This window comes from Melanotaenia boesemani, chromosome 2, assembly GCF_017639745.1.
Source record: "Melanotaenia boesemani isolate fMelBoe1 chromosome 2, fMelBoe1.pri, whole genome shotgun sequence".
Classification (NCBI taxonomy): domain Eukaryota; kingdom Metazoa; phylum Chordata; class Actinopteri; order Atheriniformes; family Melanotaeniidae; genus Melanotaenia; species Melanotaenia boesemani.
The window spans coordinates 1,725,737-1,746,407 of NC_055683.1; the positions used below are offsets into that span (position 1 = coordinate 1,725,737).

General features: G+C 44.8%; 2 protein-coding genes across 2 annotated transcripts in view; both read left to right on the forward strand.

Annotated features, from left to right (window-relative positions):
- Nucleotides 1–5,093, forward strand: part of prr12b (proline rich 12b) — a 49,701-nt gene extending 44,608 nt beyond the window's left edge. Inside the window, exon 16 of the mRNA XM_042000912.1 lies at nt 4,199–5,093. Within this exon, the coding sequence (XP_041856846.1) occupies nt 4,199–4,333 (135 nt within the window). The 3' untranslated portion in view covers nt 4,334–5,093. The remainder of the gene's footprint in view (nt 1–4,198) is intronic.
- A 276-nt stretch (nt 5,094–5,369) lies between these two features.
- si:ch211-195b15.7 (synembryn-A) overlaps nt 5,370–20,671 on the forward strand; it is a 47,858-nt gene continuing 32,556 nt past the window's right edge. The window contains exons 1-3 of the mRNA XM_042001240.1: nt 5,370–5,420; nt 10,911–11,004; nt 17,008–17,055. Coding sequence (XP_041857174.1) covers nt 10,915–11,004; nt 17,008–17,055 — 138 coding nt within the window. The 5' untranslated portion in view covers nt 5,370–5,420; nt 10,911–10,914. The remainder of the gene's footprint in view (nt 5,421–10,910; nt 11,005–17,007; nt 17,056–20,671) is intronic.

Below are 20,671 nucleotides of genomic sequence, written 5' to 3' on the forward strand. Positions count from 1 at the left end.
ATCACACGAGGTCCTGTCTGGCCCCTAGCAAGCCGAGCGAGAAGTCTTCCGGGTTTGTTACCCAGCTCAAATAGTCTATGCTTCGCAAAGAATAATGCCGACTCCGCCTTATGTGTCAGCAGCTGATTTAACGCGGAACGGTCTGCTTCCAGCTTCTTAAATACGGACATTGAGTAGGTGGTCTTAAAATCTCTATTCAGGGTTGCAATTTGATGTTCTAGTTCCAATTGTTTTGCTAGTGTATTTTTCCTCTTTGCAGCCATATAGGAAATTATAGCTCCCCTCAGGAAGGATTTGCCTGTTTCCCATAAAGTAGACACGGAGACCTCAGGTGAGTCATTCGTAGAAATAAAAAGTTCCCATTGAGATTCTAAATACGTTAAAAATGTGGGATCACTAAGAAGAGAGGGATTTAATCGCCAGTGTCTAGATAAGGGGTTATAATAAGGCGGTGAAAGTTCAGTAAAGACCAATGAGTGATCTGAGAGAGCACAAGGTTTAATAGTACAGCCTATAATCCTATCTAAAACTAGCCTTGAAACGAATATGTAATCAATTCTGGAGAAAGAGTGATGAGGGTGAGAAAAGAAGGTGAAATCTTTGTCCCGTGGGTTAATCACTCGCCAAGCATCAAATAAATCCAAATCTGAACAAAATTTCTCTGTGGCCCAAGCCATTTTTGTGGGGGGCGGTGTTTTAGGTGGGCTGTGATCCATATCCAGGGACAACACACAATTAAAGTCCCCTCCAAGTATAACGTAGGGAGGGCACACTGAAGAGATATCTGCCAGTAGTTCAGAGTAGAATGACCTATCAAATGTACTAGGGGCATAAGCGCTTCCCAAAAGGATCCGCTCCCCGTATAAACACCCCGTGACAACAACATACCTCCCCTGGGAGTCCTGTATGACTCTGTCAGGTGTAAATTGAAGATGTTTATGAATGAGTATTGCAACTCCTGTGCTCTTTGAATTAAATGAAGAAAAATAAATTTGACCAACCCAATCACGTTTCAGTTTCACATGTTCAGAATCAGTAAGATGGGTTTCTTGTAGCAGAGCTATCTGTATTTCATCCTTCTTTAGCATGGAGAGTATTTTCCGCTGCTTCACCACATGATTAATACCTTTTACATTAAGCGTAACAAAGTTTAGGTTACTCATATAGTAGAACACTCAACAGGTGACAGGTGAAAAAGATCCACCTAAGGTACATTGTGTGATTCACATTTGACTGGCTTATATACTGCGCTGGGTGTACATACCCATCTCTAATAGATGAGTGAACAATAAAACACCAAAAGAAATCAACCAAGCAAAAACAGAAACAGAAACAAAACATAACCCAATGGGTGAAATAGGGGCACATCCTGCCGAGAGGAGACAACGCTTCAGGAAAACAAAAGAGTTTCCACACCCTCCCCCACCCCCACAACGTTCGATTAACACAACATTATTATTTACCGATCAATCAGATCAACGTAGAGCCTCCACATATATAGAACATTCAGAAATAACCAGTCCCTCGTAGTGTAACAGGAACAGTACATAATCGGGGCCACTTGAGAGTTTAAATAAACTATATCAGATTTACATACTAGTAAACAAAAGGTGGCTTCAGTATATGCGCAGCGGGGCTCCCTCAACCCCTTACGTACCACACAGAAGAGAATCAAAGAGTTGAGTTCTCCTTTGGCTTTATTCCAGTGTGTTAAGAAAAGCCTCCGCAGCCCCCTGTGTGTTAAACTTGTGTTCCGCATCGTCATGTTGCACGATGAGCGTGGCCGGGAAGTGCATGTTAAAACGGATACCCTTATCGATGAGGATTCGGCACACATTATTAAAGGCACGGCGTCTCTCCCGGACCGCCATTGTCACAAACTCACAGATAGGACTCAAAGTATCAGAGCTCCAGAGATTGGGTAAAAAGTGGTTTATTGGACAATAAGAATGTGCAATGGTGTTCAATCCGGTCTCGCAGGGTCAGCTCTTCTGTGGGGTATGAGAACCGGGGTAAGTAGGCAGAAAGTCAGTGGCAATGATGTGGGATAATGTTACTCCACGTACCAGGTGTAGTTGGGTTGTCGGGGAGAACGGAAAAAGCAGGACTGGAAGATTCAGCAAGGAGTCCGCTGGGGTGGGTTGATAACTGCTGAGTAGAGAACAGGTTAGTGAGGGAATAACTTGGCGGGGTCAGGGAATCCAAATGACAGAAGCGGGGCTTCTGAAAATCTCCGTCAAGGCAGAGAAGATAAGTCCGTGATCCAGAATCCAAATCCAGTGTACGGTCCTGAGGTCAGTAATCCAAGAATCCAATAACAAACAAATCAGCGTTACCAGACAGGGGGCAGGCAGAGACGAAAATCCAGGTCCAGAATAACAAGGTCAAACGGCAGGCAGGCAGGCAGGCAGAATTAAAGGCTGGATACGTGCAGGGAAGAACCAAGACGATCTGGCGGAGAGAAGCTGTCACAGGCAGGTATTTAAAGAGCGCTGTACAGGTGAAGCGCATCAACAATCAGTGTGGGGAAAGAGGGTGCATTCAGGGAAGCTGGGACGTCCGATCCTTATCAGACGAACCATGACAGCCATAGACAGGTCTTGAGAGATAGAAAACCGTTTACCTTCATATTCTAGGTTTGGCTTCGCCCTCATTGCGGTCATTATCCTAAGTTTGTCTCTTGAGTTGTGTAGTTTGATAATAACCGGTCGAGGGCGTGATCCTTGTGGGCCGAAGCTGCGATGTGCTCTCTCGATCTTGATGCGGCTTTTAATGCCGGGAGTCGACTCCAGACCGAGAATATTCAGAAGCCAGGATTCAAAGAACTGTATGGGACGCCTCCCCTCTGTGCCCTCCTCCAGATTGAGAATGTGGAAGTTTTCCCATCTACTCCGGTTTTCCATGTCGTCCACACTGTCGTTCAGCTCCTTAATTTTCCCCTCTGCTTCGGCTAGTCTCGCCTCCAGGCCTGCTACCGTGTCCTCCACATCCGATACTCGCTGCTCCATCTCTGCGATACACCTGGACTGGCCTTCTAAAGCTGAGGAGATCCTCTCCAATGTCTCTGAAATCTTAGAGAGCTTTTCGTCTATAACGCTGCTGAGACTCTGGGTTACCTCATGTATCAGAGCTGCAGTATCCATAGCCGGGGGAGGTACTTCGCTCGTCGGTGGGGATTCGCTAGCAGAGCTAGCATTAGCAGCTGGCACGGTTGACAATTTCCGTGACTGAAGTTTCTTCTGTTTCGACATCTCTAAACACCATCAAAGTTCACCTATTTATTACCAGTGGTTCCAATAGTTCACCGGGTTTCAAGAGGGAGTCCTCAAATTGTAGATTGACCAGGTAGTATCGTGTGGGAGCGGGAGCTCAACGAAAACATGTCCTCAACCAGCCATAGTCATCGGAAGTCCCCCCAGTTTCCAGGTGTTTAATAGAGGTGTTATTCAGGTAAATATCTCAGGAAGCCATCGGCTGATGATGATGGACACCTCCATCAATGGTCAGAGTCAGGAGGGGATTTTGTGGGAACTCAGAACAATACAGTGTCGAGGGGATCATTCATCATCAAATATCAGATAATTAATTCTTGGAATTAAAAGAGACATGAATTGTTCAGAAAATGAGAGACATGTTTCTGTGAAGACTGACCAGGACCGGAGCAGGAAAATAACAACGAACATCATGACTCAGCAAGCTGACTCAGCAGATTTAATCCAGCCATGTGGACATAACTGAGCAGATCCATGAACTCTGATGCTGCACAGGGTTGGAATTTTCCTCTGTGGTGACAGATAAAGAGCCATTAGCAAAATGTTAGGAGTCAAACAGGTTTCATGGCTATAAACAGTCTTTATTTGGTGGGACAGGCAGTAAAAATGGCTCCTTCATTAGCAAACGTAGCAGACTCCGGCAGTAAAGTTGTACATGTATAAAGTTTCATAGAATTTAATAGAATTTATACATTTTCAAGTCAAACAGGAGTTTATAAATCTGGTGGAAGTAGTTCTGTGTGGTCCAAACACGGTTCTAGTGGTCCTGCTTTAGGCCCAGGTGGAGCTTACTTACTAACTTACTTACTTACTTACTAACAGAATCCACGCTAACAGCTAAATGTCCAATCTGGAGCCATGCTCCATCAGGGCCACAGCTTATATTTGCCGTGTTATCGTCTGTTCTGTCTTCATTTCCCCACCAGACGGACAGTATTGAGCAGGCGGCGGAGGACCCTGGCCAGGAGGAGGTGGTGCAGCAGTGTATGGCCAACCAGGGCTGGCTGGAGAGCCTCTTTAGCTCCTTCATGGAGCTTGTCAACCTTAGCGCCAAGGCGTGAAGAAACTCCAACATCCTCCAACTGTGAAGAAGCTGCAGGTGTGAGAAGCGTTTGTTTTACGGCTGAGTCCATCCTGACTAAAAGGGTTGTCCTGCAACGTGAAGGATGGTGAACTTTGTTGACTTTTGCCCAAAAGACCATTTGATCAGCACTACAAAAGACATTTTTGTCAAGAACTTTGTGCACACATTGATAATTATTGATTTGTATAATTTATACAAGAAGATTTTGACAAATGGCCGCCCTGACGTGGGGTTATGTGTTATTCATTTGAAGAGGTGTACATAAAATGTTCCACCTACATTTATTACTTCTGTGTGACCTGCAGAGTTAAAACCAGGGATGAATTTTATCAGAGCGAGGTGGTAAAGGACTATGTGATAGATGCTTTATGCCTCAAGTAAAGAAAAACACCAGTTAAGAGTCTAGGGAAAATGAATTTCACGTTAAACCATCTTCTTTTTCTTTGCTGATGAGGGAGAAGGTTAATGCCCTAAGTGAGGAGGAATGAAAAAAATCAAATCTTCTTAAACAAAATGTGAAGTGAAAAGATCCACAAGCCTAATGTCGGTGTTTTAACGTTGGTCTTTTTATCTGTCTGTTGTTGTTCGGTATCTCCTATCCTCTGACCTCTCTTCGTGCTTTTTCCTTTTTATTTCTTTCTGATGTGTAAATATTGTACAGCTACTTCATTCTCTACTTGCTCTTCTGTAGTTGAAATTCCTGCATTTGACATATTGAAATTAAACTGTTCAAACAACATTCGTGATGATGAATAAAAGCTTTGTGTTCCAATTATTTCACTAAAATATGAATCGGCAAACAATCTTAATTCTGACAAGATGGTGGGATGCTGTAGAGAATGTAAGTGAAACCAGAATCAAATGATTTTCAGATCCAATAAAATCTGGACCCCCCCATGTATAAAAGTCTAGCTCCGCCCCTGATGAAGACAGCTGATAGACGGGGGGGGGGGGGGGGGGTACATCCAGGGCTTATAGAGAAGGGAAGAGGAGTGGAGGATGAAAGAAAAGCAAATACACAGCCGGTTTCATCCAGGAGGAACTACAGCAAGCAACACTTACAGGTATGTTCTATCTATCTATCTATCTATCTATCTATCTATCTATCTATCTATCTATCTATCTATCTATCTATCTATCTATCTATCTATCTATCTATCTATCTATCTATCTATCTATCTACACAGAGGTGGGCAGAGTAGCCACTTATACTGTGGTAGAAGTACTGCTATAAAAAGTAGTCATCCAAATAATTACTGAAGTAAAAGTAAAGTATTTAATGAAAAAACAACTTTGTGTAAAGGACAGACGAGCAGCGTCTAACTGAATGTCGTGCTGAATAACCTTCTGTCTTACCACCACATCCTGTTTTCTCTGATTCCCAGTTGGGTTTCTGTTGCTGAAATGTCACCTTGTTTGGTAGACACAGATTACAGTGCATGACGTACACTCACCCAGGCCACCCCAATTCATGTACAGCACACACACACACACACACACACCTAGGCTAAATAATCACCAACGCTCCATATTCTGTATAGACTAACATTCACACACAACTACCAGCCACCAGTCCAGAGCTTCTCTCTCCTGCTCTCATCCAACCAGCAGCAGTCCGTTATTCATGATCCTTTATTAAGCTGAAACAACATGACAGTCAATTTATCAGCAAATAACAAAGATGCCAGTTTACCAGAAATAAAAAATGTTGACATCAATATTCTCTGCAACAGTAAAAAGGAGAAGTGGTCAACAGCAGCTTCACCTGATGTGATTCTACTGAAATTAGAAAATGAAAAAGTTGACTCTGCTTAGACAAGAGACTGTCAAACCTTAAGAGGGTTTCCTAAAATTTTCCATGCAGCAGCCCACCTGTGGAGGTCTGTTTGTTTCAGCAGGACCCACTAAGCGTGCAGTAAAAAAAGCCAACAAGCATGGACACAAGGACAGGTGTGGACAGATGTAGACAGATGTACCAGGGTCAGTATTACAGCAGTAGTACCAAGGTCAGTATTACAGCAGATGTACCAGGGTTGGTATTACAGCAGAAGTACCAGGGTCAGAATTACAGCAGAAGTACCAGGGTCAGTATTACAGCAGATGTACCAGGGTCAATATTACAGCAGTAGTACCAGGGTCAATATTACAGCAGATGTACCAGGGTTGGTATTACAGCAGAAGTACCAGGGTCAGAATTACAGCAGAAGTACCAGGGTCAGAATTACAGCAGAAGTACCAGGGTCAGTATTACAGCAGAAGTACCAGGGTCAATATTACAGCAGTAGTACCAAGGTCAGTATTACAGCAGCAGTACCAGGGCCAGGTTTACACCAGAAGTACAAGGGTCAGTATTACAGCAGTAATACCGGGGTCAGTATTACAGCAGAAGTACCAGGGTCAGTATTACAGTGGAAGTACCAGGGTCAGTATTACAGCAGAAGTACCAAGGTCACTATTACAGCAGAAGTACCAGGGTCGCTATTACAGCAGTAGTACCAGGGTAAGTATTTCAGCAGAAGTACCAGGGTCAGTATTACAGCAGTAGTAGCTGGGTCAGTATTACAGCAGAAATACCATGGTCAGTAACACAGTAGCAGCACCAGGATCAGTACTACCACAGCAGAACCAGGATCAATCCTACAGTAGTAGTACCAGGGTCATTGTTACAGTAATAGCACCAGGATCAGTACTATAGTAGCAGTACCAGGATCATTATTACAGTAGCAATACTAGGATCAGTACTACAGTAGCAGCACCAGGGTCTGTACTATAGTAGTAATACCAGGATCATTATTACAGTAGCAGTACAAGGATCAGTACTACAGTAGTACAACCAGGATTAGTACTACAGTAGTAGTTCCAGGATCATTATTACAATACTAGAACCAAGATCAGTACTACAGTAGTAATACCAGGATCAGTACTACAGTAGTAGTTCTAGGATCAGTACTACCATTGCAGTACCAGGATCAGTACTACAGGAGTAGTTCCAGGATCAATATTACAGTAGTAGTACCAAGATCAGTACAACAGCAGTAGTGCCACGATCAGTACTACAGTCGCAGCACTAGGATCAGTACTACAGTAGCAGTATCAGGATCTGTACTACAGTAGTAAAACCATGATTATTATTACAATTGTAGTACCAGGATCAGTGGATCATTATTACAATAGTAGTACCAGGATCACAACGACAGTAGTAGCAAAAGGATCATTATAACAATAGTTGTAGCAGGATCAGTACTACAGTAACAGTACCAAGATCGGTGCTGAAGTAGCAGAACCAGGATCAGTACTACAGTAGTAGCACGAGGATCATTATTCCAATAGTAGTACCAGCATAGAAACTACAGTAGCAATACCAGGGTCAGTACCACAGTTGCAGTTCCATGACCAGTACTACAATAGCAGTACCAGGATCAGTATGACAGTAGAAGTACCAGTATCAGTACTACTGTGGCAGTACCAGGATCAGTACTACAGTAGTAGTTCTAGGATCAGTACTACAGTAGTAGTACCAGGATCAGTACTACAGCAGTAGTACCATGGTCAGTACTACAGTAGCAGAACCAGGATCAGTACTACAGTAGCAAAACCAGGATCAGTACTACAGTTGGAGTTCCACGACCATTATTACAGTAGTAATACCAAGATAAGTACTACAGCAGTAGTACCAGGATCAGCACAACAGTAGCAGTACCAGGATCAGTACTACAGGAGTAGTACAAGGATCAGTACTACCGTAGCATTACCAGGATCAGTACTAATGTAGCAGTACCAGGATAAGTACTAATGTAGCAGTACCAGGTTCAGTACTACAGTAGCAGCACCAGGATCAGTACTACAGTAGAAGTACTAGGATCAGTACTACAGTAGTAGTACCAGGATCATTATTACAATTGTAGTACCAAGATCACTACTACAGTAGTAGCACCAGGATCATTATTAGAATAGTAGTACCAGGATCAGTACTACAGTAGCAGTATCAAGATCAGTACTACAGAAGCAGCACCAGGGTCTGTACGATAGTAGTAATACCAGGATCATTATTACAGTAGCAGTACAAGGATCAGTACTACAGTAGTACAACCAGGATTAGTACTACAGTAGTAGTTCCAGGATCATTATTACAATACTAGTACCAGGATCAGTACTACAGTAGTAATACCAGGATCAGTACTACAGGAGTAGTTCCAGGATCAATATTACAGTAGTAATACCAAGATCAGTACAACAGCAGTAGTGCCACGATCAGTACTAAAGTCGCAGTACCAGGATCAGTACTACAGTAGTAGTACAAGGATTAGTAAAACAGTAGCAGTACCAGGATCAGTACTACAGTAGCATTACCAGGATCGTACTAATGTTGCAGTACCAGGATCAGTACTACAGTAGCAGCACCAGGATCAGTACTACAGTAGAAGTACTAGGATCATTATCACAGTAGTAATACCAATATCAGTACTACAGCAGTAGTACCAGGATCATTATTACAGTAGTAGTACCAAGATCAATACTACAGTAGTAGCACCCGGATCATTATTACAATAGTAGTACCAGGATCAGTACTACAGTAGTTGTCCCAGGATCATTATCACAGTAGTAATACTAATATCAGTACTACAGCAGTAGTACCAGGATCAGTACTACAGTAGCAGTACCAAGATAAGTACTACAGTAGTAGTACCAGGATTAGTACTACAGTTGGAGTTCTAAGAGCAGTACTGCAATAGCAGTACCAGTATCAGTACTACAGTAGTAGTACCAGGATCAGTACTACAGTCGTTGTTCCAGGATCAGTACTACAATAGTAGTACCAGGATCAGTACTACAGTAGCAGCACCAGGATCAGTACTACAGTAGCAGCACCTGGATCAGTACTACAGTAGTAGCAACAGAATCAGTACTACAGTAGCAGCACCGGGATCAGTACTACAGTAGCAGTACCAGGGTCAGTATTACAGTAGCAGTACCAGGATCAGTTCCGGAGTAGTAGTACCAGGATCAGTATTACAGTAGCAGTACCAGGATCAGTTCCGGAGTAGTAGTACCAGGATCAGTATTACAGTAGCAGTACCAGTTCCGCAGTAGTAGTACCAGGATCAGTACTACAGTAGTAGTTCCTAGCTAACCAGTTGTTTCTCCTCCATCTCTTGAATTGAGGTGACGTCGCTGCTGATGATGATTTGAAATATTGCGAAACTCGCGTCCTCGTCTCTCCTCGTTCATCTTCATCTCCACTCCGTCCGTCCACCACGTCTCTCAGCTGCTCCTCCGCCCGCTCTGCTCGGTCTGATCACTAAAGAGCCACCGTCGTCCAGGCAGACCAATCAGCCACACCATGCAATGCACGCCATCACTGATTGATTGAGTCAGTCATTCATTCATTTGACAGGCAGGCTAGTCGGGCCTCTCTGGTCCAGGCTACTGGGAATTCTGACTGGTTTGCTTCTGGCCCAGTTTGGGCCTGGCTATGTCTGATTGGTGGTAAGTAGTGAAACGTAGAGGTAACGTTTGATGTAGCCACTAGCTATGTCTGATTCCTGAAACGGTCATGTGGAAGTCTTTCTAACAAAACAAAACAAAAGCTTCCTGCATTATAAGACATGACCAAAAAAATAGTAACAAGCAGGTTTTTGCCATGGTAACGGAGTAGAAGCAGCATTTCTCCTTCACAAATATACTCCAGTAGAAGTAAAAATGTACTTAAATAAATGTAATGTGTCATTACTGTTAAAGAAAACCTTAAGAATGCCACAGCAATAAAGAACAGGTATTTACTCACAATATACTTTTACCTGAGCTTTTCTTCTATACGTGCTCTTTTACCTGGATAACAGATGACAGGAAAACCTCTCTCAAGATTACAAAATTTATTAATTACAACTGATATGAGGAATGTGCAGAGCAGAGCTCTGGATCCTTCCGTCCAAGTTTTCCTTTTCGCTGGTTATAGAGAAAAAGGAGATCTACTGTTCAGAACCCAGATAAACCTCCCGCTAAGCTCCTGGACCCAGTTTTAGCCTCTCCTAAGCTAGACAGTGATTGGATGCTGTCTCTAACTTAGTCAGCTGTGATTGGCAGGTCCCGTCCTTGCGTCCGCCCCGTCTGGCACAGGTTTCCTGATTCCCTGCAAATCAGAGTCACATGCACACAGAGACGCAACGTTCAGACTTTCTGTTTCATCCTGAACTATTTTTACTTATTAGAAATTCCCCATGTTACAAGAAAACAACATGACCTCTTGTAGAGACACAAACACTCAAACCTCGAGTTACTTTCACTTCTTTTTCTAATGATTCACTGCTTGTGACCTTTTGATGCCCTGTACAAGTAGACCAAACAACTCTGCAATTAGATGTTCGATTAAGGTCATATACATGTTATTCATTCAAAGACAAATTAAAATAATATTTACCACCAACCCCCTCTGGTTCTACATGGTCTTAAATGTTATCAGTAAAAATGAATTCTTCATGGAAGTAGAAAGAAAGAAAGAAAGAAAGAAAGAAAGAAAGAAAGAAAAAGTTGGACTCTTTGTGTCTCAGTTCCAGGGTCATGGCTCCAGCTGTGGAGAGGATCATTGAGAGCATCGGCCGTGGAGACCAGGACACCGTCCAGCTCCTCCTGGACAGCTACAATACTCAGGTTACATACAGTTACCATGACTACTGCATCAGTCTGGCTCCAGAAATATTCATTTTTTGTAACCATGGAAACACAGCATGATGAGAAGAGTAGTCATTGGCTGAATTCTGAGTCAGAAAGATTGCAGCGGCAGCAAGGACGTCCTTCCTCTGCCCCGTCTCTGCTTTTCCTCTAGAATCATGCAGACCTCCAGCCTGCTACTCCGTGCTGTTTCCACTGCAGCATCGCAGCTTGTCTCAGCCGCTTTGGTACATTTCTCTGACCAGAATTGTATTCTATAAACTACCTATTCAATCTTCACATCAGTGTGTCAAATAGCTGTTTCTCACATTTCTGAACAAGTTCTAAATGCTTCGGTACATCTGTACAAATCCTGATGAGCGGTTCTTCGCTGTCTACTGCATTTCCAGCTGCTTTTCTCATGCTGATGAGCATGTATTACTGATTCATGGGTCCCACCCCCCACAGCAATCAGGCCTCAGGTCATCAGTGAGTCTTTTTTGTTTTTTTTTATTTTTTATTTATACAGTACATAAACATAAACCCAAACATTGCACTTTTACAACACAATTTTTGGGAAATAACCCAACTTCAGCTCTTCAATTACACTTTAAGTATTTTTATAAGTGTAACATACATAAAGTAAAAGAAAGAGAGAAAAAAAACATTATGTAAACATTATTTTATTAAAGCCTATAGGGATTAGTTTAACAAAATCATAATTAATTCCATTCTGTCTTTGTTTTATATGAAAACCATTTTTCCCAATTCTTTATAAAAACTTCTTTGAAATTCAGTTTTAGGTCAGTTTCTTCATGTTCACCATTTCCTCCACTGGTGGGATTTCTTCCTTAAGCCAGTTCTTAGTTATTGCTTTTTTTTGCAACAGTAGGAGAATTTTTATCATATTTACATCATTTACTTGTTTGATTTAAAATCATGCGATTGCAGAGCCCCCACGTCTCATTGTTTTACTTTTAATTTGGGGTGTTATAAAATGTCTCATTTAGTTTTTCCAAGCAAATTCTCGCCGTTACAATGATTTTGTTTTGGTTTGGTGAACTTCATATCATTCCATATTTCTTCTAGGATGTCTCCACCCAGCTCTCTTTCCACTTTGCTTTAACATACTGAGTTGAATTTCTTTTGTTCCATAAGGCATTTATAGAAATTTGAGGCATAACTTTATCGTAGGCCAATGCTAACATCTTTATTATTGGGTGTATTTTTCCGTTACCTGTCTTGATTCGCTTCTCATAATACTGACGCGTTTGTAAATACCTAAATAAGTCTTGATTTGTTAAATCCGATGTATCCTTTAGAACTTGGAAACTTCTCATTTCTCTGTTATTATTTTGCAAATGGCTGTTCTACCTTTCTCTGTCCATTGTTTAAATCTTAAGTTAAGTTGACCCGGTTGGAATTTATCATCATAGGCCCACACTTCAGGATTCCAAGTTCTTTTCCCAGTTTCCCAGTGAGTCTTTACATGTAAAACAAGTTGTCATAAAAGCATATTTCATCTTCATCAGACTGTCCTGAATTGGTAAATTGCTTCCACGTCATTCTTGACTTTCCCCACTGAAGGGAAATATGTTACGTCTTAGAGCAACCAGGTTTCTGAAACAGCTGAAAGTTGCATCTCATCAACCATCAACTAGCAAGTATATAAACTGTAAAGCTGGAGCACAATGTTAGAATGGAAGGACAAGGAACTGGACGGGCTCAAGAGCCAGAGACAAGAAGAGGAAGAGGAGTTAGGAGGCAAAACAGAGGAAGAGGCAGAACAGGCGGAGGACAAATGGACATTTCTAATGAGATAAGAGCCACACGTGTCAAATGGCCTAATCAATCAAATGGCTGAATTCAGTCATCTGCATGTCTTTCAGCTCTGCAGAGGCACGTACCGCGACATTCATTTGATTCAGGTGTGCATCATCTAAAACAGGGCTACTCAATTCGGTCCTACGAGGGCCGCAATCCAGCAGGTTTTCCATGTATCCCTGCACCAACACACCTGAGTCAAATTAGGTGGCTCTAACAGCCAATCAGGTTCTACACAATAACTCATTAATTTGACTCAGGTGTGTTGGTACAGGGATACATGGAAAACCTGCTGGATTGCGGCCCTCGTAGGACCGAATTGAGTAGCCCTGATCTAAAAGCTGCAGGATGGTAGACCTAGAGGACCAGACTTGGGCACCCCTCCACTCTTAGCACATAAGCATCCTTTCCTTCACCACACCTGAGATAGGGCTGCACGATTATGACCAAAATAATAATCACGATTATTTTGATCAATATTGTAATCACGATTATTAATCGCGATTATTCACTGTGTTTGGAAAAACATGTATTTTTATTGCACCAATTATAAACAAACTACTTTGCAACAATTTTTTGTGAAAAAGTAAACTTTAAATTAGAATAGATGATAAATAATGCAATAAATACATTTACCATTCATTTTTGAGAAGTTAATGTAAATTTTGGGGCTACAAAAGATGCTAAATCAAGAGCCGTTTGGGAGCCAAAAGAACTGGTTCTCTGAAAAGAGCCGAACATCCATCACTAGTAATGGATGCTGGTGTGGGAGGGATGTTGTGAGAAAGGCAAACATTGAAGAAAAGACAACATAAAAATGTTTAGAACAGTAAAGAAATAATAAAAATTTAATTCTTCAGTCAATATTTTCTTTGTTTTTTAAGTTTAATTTTATTAAGTGTAATGTTTTTTTTAATTAGGAGTCTGCAACATGTCACAACACTTTTTAAATGTTAATGTCGACACTCTTCATTAATAAACATTAATATCTGACGGTAAGCCAGCGCAGGACCAGCCAGCAGCAGTTATGTACGTTTCATTTTCAGCCTGGTCATGAAACAGATCTTCTGCTCTGAGTCCAGCTGCTGCGTGAGGACCAAGCCTCTTCTGAGTGCTTCTGGACGGGGGAGGGGTCGGAGCACCCCCCCCCCCCCCCCCCCCCCCCCCTTGTTGAAGAGTGAACTATACGCTCTTTCACGTCAGTCTCCAAAAGTCTCCAATATCACCAGAAAAAGTCGTTAGATTAGTCGCTAGTCGTTTTTTGAAAATAAGTCGCTAGAGGTGAGTGAAAACTAGCAACACTGAGTACAACTAGCTGCCGACTGTAAAAGGTGCACGCCCTTGTTCTTTAGGCAGCTTAATGAAGCTTTGGCCTCGCGTTCGCCCCCTGGTGGTTGGCCGACTGCAGGTTGAGAATGTGTGTGATCAGAGAAGCAGCAGAGCTGCGTTTTTAATGTAAATATCGCTGACGATCAGGTTCGTTTAATTGTGGCCACCAAAATCGTGATCACGATCAAAATCCGGTTAATTGTGCAGCCCTAACCTGAGAACAGGTCAAGTAAACAATAAAACAAACATGCTAGTTAAGATGATCTAGTTTTTTAACTACATTAATCAATTGATAAATTATTAAACATTTAAAAGTTTAGCTGAATTTTTTGTCTACAGTCTGCGTTGATAGGCATTAATCTCAGGCTAAGCCAGGGTGGGATCAGCCAGTAGAAGCTCCACCATCCAGGAAACGACCAACGACAGCGACAGGTGAAGCTCATCACCACCCAGGTGAAACCCAACACACGGGACACAGCGTTGGCAGCGTCATGCATTGCGCTCTCCAATCGCTTTTCTCCAAGATATGTGATTGTTATGATATCGGAGGGAATTTTGACATTTTCTAAGCAGTCCGTGACAGACGAGGCACAGAAATCTGCTGTTGTTGTACAAAAGACAAAGACGGCCCTGTTTCACTGGATGGCGCTAACACTGTTGCTGCTGTTCGTCGCGTCCTGTATGTTCCGTTTCTCCGGGTGGTGGCGACGAGTTTCACCTATCGCTGTCGTTGGTCGCACCCGTGTGTCGAGCCCATAAATGATGTTCTCTCACGTCAGTCTCTAAAAGTCTTCAATAACACCAGAAAAAGTTGCTAGGTCTGAAAACTTGCTAATTAGAGTGACAAAGTCACAAACTTGGCAGCACTGTAAATAAAGGGCCCTTCAAGTAGCTGCTGCAGGGGAGAGAGGCTGCCTGCTGCGATGCCTGTTTAAAATGGGTAGAGGTGGCTGGGTTTTTCAGTGAACCAGCAGATGCATTTAAGTATCGATACCTGTGCTAATTAACTAGATACTAAATTTTTGTATTAGAGAATCACTTTTTTTTACACTAGTACTGACTCAACTGTGCTCCACCTCACACTGTCCCATCTTGATCGGAGGAACACCTACAACAGGCTTTTGTTCCATCCTCCCAGGACAGCTGGTGGAAAAGCTGCAGCTGCTGGAGGTGGGCATCTGCAACTGGGTTCTTAACTTCCTCACCCAGCAGCAGCAGGTGGTGAGGGTGGGCAGCTACACATCTACCCATTACAATGAGCACAGGGTCCCCCCAGGGCTGTGTCCTAAGCCCCTGCTCTTCAACCTGCTTACCCACGACTGCACTGCATCTTGTGGAACAAACCACATCATCAAATGTGCAGACAACACGACTTCAGTGGGCCTCCTCCAGGACAACAACGAGGCTGCATACAGGGCTGAGGCGCAAAAACTGATGACTTGGTGCAGGTCCCATGACCTGTTCCTCAATGTGGACAAGACCAAGGAGGTTGTGATACAGGAGGTCCAAAAACCACACACACACCTTAGCACACTGACGGGACAGCTGTGGACAGAGCCTGCAGTGTGAAGTACCCAGATGTTCACAAAGATGACCACCTCACCCCAACCACTAACGCCGCTGCTGTCATCAAAAAGGCAGAGCAGCACCTCCACTCCCTCCTTGAACTCAGAAATACTGGACTTCTTCGCACACACCTCACCACTCTATAGAAGCACAACAGAACGTTCCTCAGTCTTTGCCTTCACCTCCTGGTTCAGATCTTCCACTGCTGAGAAGAAAAAACAGCCGTGCAGAGTAATGAAGGTGGCCAGCAGGATTGTAGGTGCCCCACTCTCCTCCCTGATGGAACTGTTGGAGCAGCGCTGCTCCCCCAGAGCCACTGCTACCATTATGGACCCCATCACCCTCCCACCACATCTTCTCCCTGCTTCCATCTGGGAGAAGATACAGAAGCATCAGTGGCAAGAGGAGCAGGAAGGTCCGTGTACTTCGTGGCCATCCGTTTTTTGTGTTGCTCTTAAAAAACTAAAATCGGAAATTCATCTGATTTCCGTTTGAAGGAAGGTAAATAAAAAAACGAGAAACGTCATCTCCTGTTTTTCGTTTGGAAATTGAAAAACAAAAAACGAGCCTTTATCTGATTTTCTCGGGAAATAAGTCGGGAAATAAAATACGACTAATTCTTTTCTTCAAGCTTGCGTTGGCTTAAACCGGAAGTACCTTCTTCTTCTGCTGCTGCTGAAACTACACTACTGCCCCCTGGTGACGTGGTTGACCTGCTGCACACAGATTACTGTAATGTTCGATTTTAACCGAAAACACAAGTTTTGTGGTGGGAGAAGAGTCAGTCTCCGAGAGGATGATATGACGGTGGAGAAAGTTTGCAGGATTCTTCAGGTGGGTAAACATGACATGGCGATGTTTCTCTATGTTACCTTACAGAGCTTAAACTTTTTAAATTTAAAAATAAGTGGATTGATGAACAAGAAAAAAATTCTTTCCACGCTCTGTAGAATAGACCACTACCTTATTGCAAAGAGTCATTTCTAGTGGGTTCCTATTCTATTCTGCGAAGATATGGGAGGTTTTTATTTTTTGACTGTCTTGTCCGTACACAAGGACACAAGAACTTGTCATTCTGATGGCACTGACAAGTACACAGATATTTCCTTTTAAGAGATGAACTAAGGATTTTGAGCAAGAGCCTGGCTTTCACTATTTTGCAAATTTGGGGGATTTGAGAAATGTACCAAAGCGACTGAGAAAAACAGTAAAGCCTCTCCATCTTTCTAGACTCCCATTTTAATTTAGTTTTTCATTTATTTTGCATCTTTTGTTTCTCCACAGTATGCACAGTGCTTCTTCTTTAACACTGAGGCACAGGAGAGGAAAAAGGTCAGTGAACATGTTTTAGTCTCTATGCCTTTCCATGTTTTCTGTTGTCCTCCGTTGAAAGCTTCAGCTCTTCGGGGGGTTAGGGTTTATACAATGCCCCATTCTATACAAGCCAGCTGCTGGAACCTTTATTCAAACATCTGTTTCTGGCACCATCTTTACGGAAAGCTGCAGCAAACAAGATCCCATTTTCTTTTATCCATACACTTTAAAAAATTCATCACTTTCATTAATGCTTTATGTCAGCATAATGTAGAGATGAAATCACCTTCGAACACTACTGTAGACTGCTGGGTTTCCTTCAGCGTTAGTTTGTGACTGACTGACTTAAAGTTTAAGGAGCTGTTCTGATTAACAGTTACAAGCCATAAATCCAGGGTCTGGGCCTTAGTGATTCTTGGATGTACTTTGTCCTCCCTTCTGTTTGTGCTTCCTGTAAAGCCCCATGAGAAACATGATGAAAGTGGAAGAAGATGCAGATGGATTAATCAACCCAGCCTGTAATTATTTAGTCATCAAGGTGGCCATATGTTTCTCTTCAAATGAGTCATATATTGTATAAAAATCTATGGGAAAGTGAATCGGTAGACACATCGTCCTAACAAGAACAGTGAGACACTTCCCCAACAACAAACCCTGGATCACCAGAGACCCCAAAAAGCTGTTAAACATCAACAAGAAAGCCTTCAGGAATGGAGACAGGGAGTTATTGAAGATGCCACAAAAACAGCTTAAAACAAAGATGAAGAAGTGCAAGAAGGACTAGAGGAAACGTTAGAAGCAGCTCCAGCAGGACAACGTGAGGGATATGTGGTCAGGAATGAAAAAGAGTTGAAGGAGGATCAGAGTGATGGAGGTCTGGACAGAGCTAAAGAGCTGCACATTTTCTTCAATAGGTTCAGTTTACTTCCTGCCTCCAGCCCAACAGACCACACCCCCTCCATGAGCCCAAAACCTTCCTGTCCCACCTCCACTCTGTCACCCTGCAACTCAGTCATAGACCTGAACACAGGCTCATCTCTCTCCACAACAGGACACACTGTGACCTCCTCTGTCTCCACCTCTAGCCCGTCTGTCTCCTGAGACCTCCTCTGTCTCCACCTCTAGCCTGTCTGTCTCCTGAGACCTCCTCTGTCTCCACCTCTAGCCTGTCTGTCTCCTGAGACCTCCTCTGTCTCCACCTCTAGCCTGTCTTGCTCCTGAGATCTCCTCTGTCTCCACCTCTAGCCCGTCTGTCTCCTGAGACCTCCTCCGCCTCCACTTCTAGCCCGTCTGTCTCCTGAGACCGCCTCTGTCTCCACCTCTAACCTGTCTGTCTCCTGAGACCTCCGCTGCCTCCAACTCTAGCCTGTCTGTCTCCTGAGACCTCCTTTTCTTCCACCTCTAGCCTGTCTGTCTCCTGAGACCGCCTCTGTCTCCACCTCTAGCCTGTCTGTCTCCTGAGACCACCGCTGCCTCCACCTCTAGCCTGTCTGTCTCCTGAGACCTCCTCTGTCTCCACCTCTAGCCTGTCTGTCTCCTGAGATCTCCTCTGCCTCCACCTGTAGCCCGTCTGTCTCCTGAGACCTCCTGCGCCTCCACCTCTAGTCTGTCTGTCTCCTGAGACCGCCTCTGTTTCCACCTCTAACCTGTCTGTCTCCTGAGACCTCCACTGCCTCCAACTCTAGCCTGTCTGTCTCCTGAGACCTCCTCTGTCTCCACCTCTAGCCTGTCTGTCTCCTGAGACCTCCTCTGCCTCCACCTCTAGCCCGTCTGTCTCCTGAGACCTCCTCTGCCTCCACCTCTAGCCCGTCTGTCTCCTGAGACCTCCTCTGTCTCCACCTCTAGCCTGTCTGTCTCCTGAGACCTCCTCTGTCTCCACCTCTAGCCTGTCTTGCTCCTGAGACCTCCTCTGCCTCCACCTCTAGCCTGTCTGTCTCCTGAGACCGCCTCTGTCTCCACCTCTAACCTGTCTGTCTCCTGAGACCTCCGCTGCCTCCACCTCTAGCCTGTCTTGCTCCTGAGACCTCCTCTGCCTCCACCTCTAGCCCGTCTGTCTCCTGAGACCTCCTCTGTCTCCACCTCTAGCCTGTCTGTCTCCTGAGACCTCCGCTGCCTCCAACTCTAGCCTGTCTTGCTCCTGAGACCTCCTCTGCCTCCACCTCTAGCCCGTCTGTCTCCTGAGACCTCCTCTGCCTCCAACTCTAGCCCGTCTTGCTCCTGAGACCTCCTCTGCCTCCACCTCTAGCCCGTCTGTCTCCTGAGACCTCCTCTGTCTCCACCTCTAGCCTGTCTGTCTCCTGAGACCTCCTCTGTCTCCACCTCTAGCCTGTCTTGCTCCTGAGACCTCCTCTGCCTCCACCTCTAGCCCGTCTGTCTCCTGAGACCTCCTCTGTCTCCACCTCTAGCCTGTCTGTCTCCTGAGACCTCCTCTGTCTCCACCTCTAGCCTGTCTTGCTTCTGAGACCTCCTCTGCTTCCACCTCTAGCCCGTCTGTCTCCTGAGACCTCCTCTGCCTCCACCTCTAGCCTGTCTGTCTCCTGAGACCTCCTCTGTCTCCACCTCTAGCCTGTCTTGCTTCTGAGACCTCTTCTGCCTCCACCTCTAGCCCGTCTGTCTCCTGAGACCTCCTCTGCCTCCACCTCTAGCCTGTCTGTCTCCTGAGACCTCCGCTGCCTCCAACTCTAGCCTGTCTGTCTCCTGAGACGTCCTCTTCCTCCACCTCTAGCCTGTCTGTCTCCTGAGACCTCCTCTGCCTCCACCTCTAGGCCGTCTGTCTCCTGAGACCTCCTCTGTTTCCACCTTTAGCCCGTCTTTCTCCTGAGACCGCCTCTGTCTCCACCTCTAGCCTGTCTGTCTCCTGAGACCGCCGCTGCCTCCACCTCTAGCCTGTCTGTCTCCTGAGACCTCCTCTGTCTCCACCTCTAGCCTGTCTTGCTCCTGAGATCTCCTCTGCCTCCACCTCTAGCCCGTCTGTCTCCTGAGACCTCCTGCGCCTCCACCTCTAGTCTGTCTGTCTCCTGAGACCGCCTCTGTTTCCACCTCTAACCTGTCTGTCTCCTGAGACCTCCACTGCCTCCAACTCTAGCCTGTCTGTCTCCTGAGACCTCCTCTGTCTCCACCTCTAGCCTGTCTGTCTCCTGAGACCTCCTCTGTCTCCACCTCTAGCCTGTCTTGCTCCTGAGACCTCCTCTGCCTCCACCTCTAGCCTGTCTGTCTCCTGAGACCGCCTCTGTCTCCACCTCTAACCTGTCTGTCTCCTGAGACCTCCGCTGCCTCCACCTCTAGCCTGTCTTGCTCCTGAGACCTCCTCTGCCTCCACCTCTAGCCCGTCTGTCTCCTGAGACCTCCTCTGTCTCCACCTCTAGCCTGTCTGTCTCCTGAGACCTCCGCTGCCTCCAACTCTAGCCTGTCTTGCTCCTGAGACCTCCTCTGCCTCCACCTCTAGCCCGTCTGTCTCCTGAGACCTCCTCTGCCTCCAACTCTAGCCCGTCTTGCTCCTGAGACCTCCTCTGCCTCCACCTCTAGCCCGTCTGTCTCCTGAGACCTCCTCTGTCTCCACCTCTAGCCTGTCTGTCTCCTGAGACCTCCTCTGTCTCCACCTCTAGCCTGTCTTGCTCCTGAGACCTCCTCTGCC